Here is a 2,525-nt window from a genome sequence, read left to right as displayed (position 1 = left end):
GCAGGGCCATGAGAATTGAGTCCTAAAGGGGCTACGACAAGAGTGGGGGATTAAAGGACCTGCCCAAGATAGTTGGAACTGGATGACTCAGATGGTTCAGCTCAAGTCAGAATCAGTTAAAGAAGGGCTAAGAGAAAAATAATGGGGAGACAGGAAGGAAAAATCCAAGTTGAGAGGATAGAGGGTCCAAGTGAAAGTAGGTCAGGAACAAAACACATTTGAATTTAGAAATATTGGCAAGTTTGGTGAGAGGCCTGAAAATGGGCTCCATTAATCATCTGGATCTGCCCGCATTAGATTTGAGTAGTTTCTTTGCAAACCTCATATAGTAACTTTAATTTTGCAGGGCTCATGTGGTTTTATTATACTCTTGTCCTTCAATCAATCTCACGTCCAGAGAAAAAGTGCTCAATAGCACACATTATTTATTTTAAAGTAATAATACTTTTATATTAAAAAAGTAATTTGGCTTCTCCCTTGAGATAATATGTGAGATGCCTCGCCCTCAGTTGAGGATGGTTTTTTATTCCTTTAGTTGCCAAATCTTTATTTATACTTACTAAACAATAGGGCAATGGGTCTTTCTCAAAAAAGTCTTCCTAAATAGTAGGTTTGACCTTTTCACAAATGGAGAAGCACTTGATTTTTTGGCATCAAGAATTCCAAAAAACGTGAAGCCTTTGGGATCACGGATGTTTGCAAATGGCACCCAAGGGCGAGGTCAGTATTATGAACTAAGTAACCCAATGTTGACATGGCAAAGTAGCAGCACCCTGGGATAGCTTCGATTACACCATCAGAAACCAAATCAGTCATAGAATTCTTAACCTAGTCTCTTTCCTCAGTAGTTCATGCCCTTCCTATGTAAAAATCAGATTTTTAAAAAAATATTCTTTTGGGGTTATTAAATTTCTATTCTGTGTCCATATCCATTTTTTCTGAAATCAACTTATTCAATGTTAGTGTTCTCATTCCTCAACTTAGTATTCTCAGATCGTCCCCCAATTTCTTCACACTCACCATATTCTCAACATATGATCAATTATTCTGTCAGAGTTAATCTAACCACATATTTCTCCAAAGAGCTGTGCTTCTGTTTTGCATGCATATGATATTTATGGTAGCAGTGCCTTTTGACTTTTGATAAGAAGCTTAATCAAATAAGCTTTGAGCCTTTACTGAATTTATAATACAAAATTACTTTTTTAGAAAGTCCATGACTACGAATAATATTTTGTTCCTAAAATATTTTTTTTTATTTTAATGTAGTCTGTCTATGGTTTACAAAATGATATTAGAAGTCACAGTCCCACCCACACACCTACACCAGAAACTAAGCCACCAACAGAAGATGAATTGCAACAGCAGGTGGGTCGGTATGTAAACAACCTGTTAAAGGGTTACAGCCAGATGGTGAATGTTAGCAGTGCATTATTTTAAACGGTTATGGAGATCTTCAGTTAAAAGGAATGAAATTGTCTAATTTTGAAGCACACTGTTACTTGAAAATGCATCAGCACATGGCAGTGTTTTTCGAAACTCTCCACTCTATATTTACCCAAATCCTTTTTCCTCTAACCAGTTTTTAAAACTCACGCACACGGGTCTGTACGTGCCTCCATGATGAGTAGTTACTTTGTAATCCAGAATTCTGTCTTAAAAAAGGAGAGGACTAGAGACTGGGGACATTGAGTCATGCATTTCCCATATTCAGTGACGTGACATTGTCTTCACGGAAAAGTGCTTATTATTCTTTCGACAGTACTGATTTCTTTACACCTCTTAAAGTTTTCCTTTATCACTGGTATACAGTCATGGTATATACTTCTTTTTTTAGTAACTGATCAATTGTTTTGGCTCCAAGTACTATTTCAAAGCAAACACCAGTTTCTCTTATATCAAATAATAGTTAAATCTCTTGATTGGTTCAGTCGTGGGGCTTTTCTCCCCTTTTGATTCTTTTTCCCTAATAATTTACTATCACATGGTTCATTAATAGTAAAACACATTTACATATAAATATAGTATATTTATCATCACCATGAAGGAAAAGTAATTCAGAGAGTTCTTAGTTCAAGTTGTCCACGTGAGAATATGTCCAGGTGAACTTATCATGAATTGCTGATAAAATTATTCTCAAAACGTATCATCGGAGCTTTCTTAGCATTAGGAAGTAGGATTTATTTTGAAAATATAGTAACAAATAATAAGTGCGTTTATTTTCTGAATTAAATATTTGGAGGGAAATGTGATTCTGGGTTAAGCTATTCACCATGAATGAATGTTTAAAATCTCCATAACACTTTTAAAATAAAGTGACATTCTGTTCAAGCAGGCAGAGTGTTCAAATTTATTACTGTTCTAAAGTGACATATATGATGTTTACATTAAAATATTTTTTGTTAACTCTTTCAAAGACTCCTGCTTTAATTTGTTTATCAACTTTGAAATTTTACTGGCTTAATATACTCTTGCTCAGAATTGCCCAGTCTATCAGGAATTTAAGGTTGAAAATTGTGAGAATA

General features: G+C 34.9%; 1 protein-coding gene across 1 annotated transcript in view; it reads left to right on the top strand.

Annotated features, from left to right (window-relative positions):
* LOC103609084 (regulator of G-protein signaling 7) overlaps positions 1–1,368 on the top strand; it is a gene marked incomplete at its 3' end in the record, with an annotated part of 61,778 nt that extends 60,410 nt beyond the window's left edge. The window contains exon 5 of the mRNA XM_008593455.1: positions 1,270–1,368. Within this exon, the coding sequence (XP_008591677.1) occupies positions 1,270–1,368 (99 nt within the window). The remainder of the gene's footprint in view (positions 1–1,269) is intronic.
* Between the last annotated feature and the right edge of the window lie 1,157 nt (positions 1,369–2,525).

The sequence above is a fragment of the Galeopterus variegatus genome, unplaced genomic scaffold (assembly GCF_000696425.1).
Source record: "Galeopterus variegatus unplaced genomic scaffold, G_variegatus-3.0.2 Scaffold9150, whole genome shotgun sequence".
Classification (NCBI taxonomy): Eukaryota; Metazoa; Chordata; class Mammalia; order Dermoptera; family Cynocephalidae; genus Galeopterus; species Galeopterus variegatus.
The sequence above is the reverse complement of the archived record's forward strand: the minus strand, read 5'-3'. Positions and strand labels throughout refer to the sequence as shown.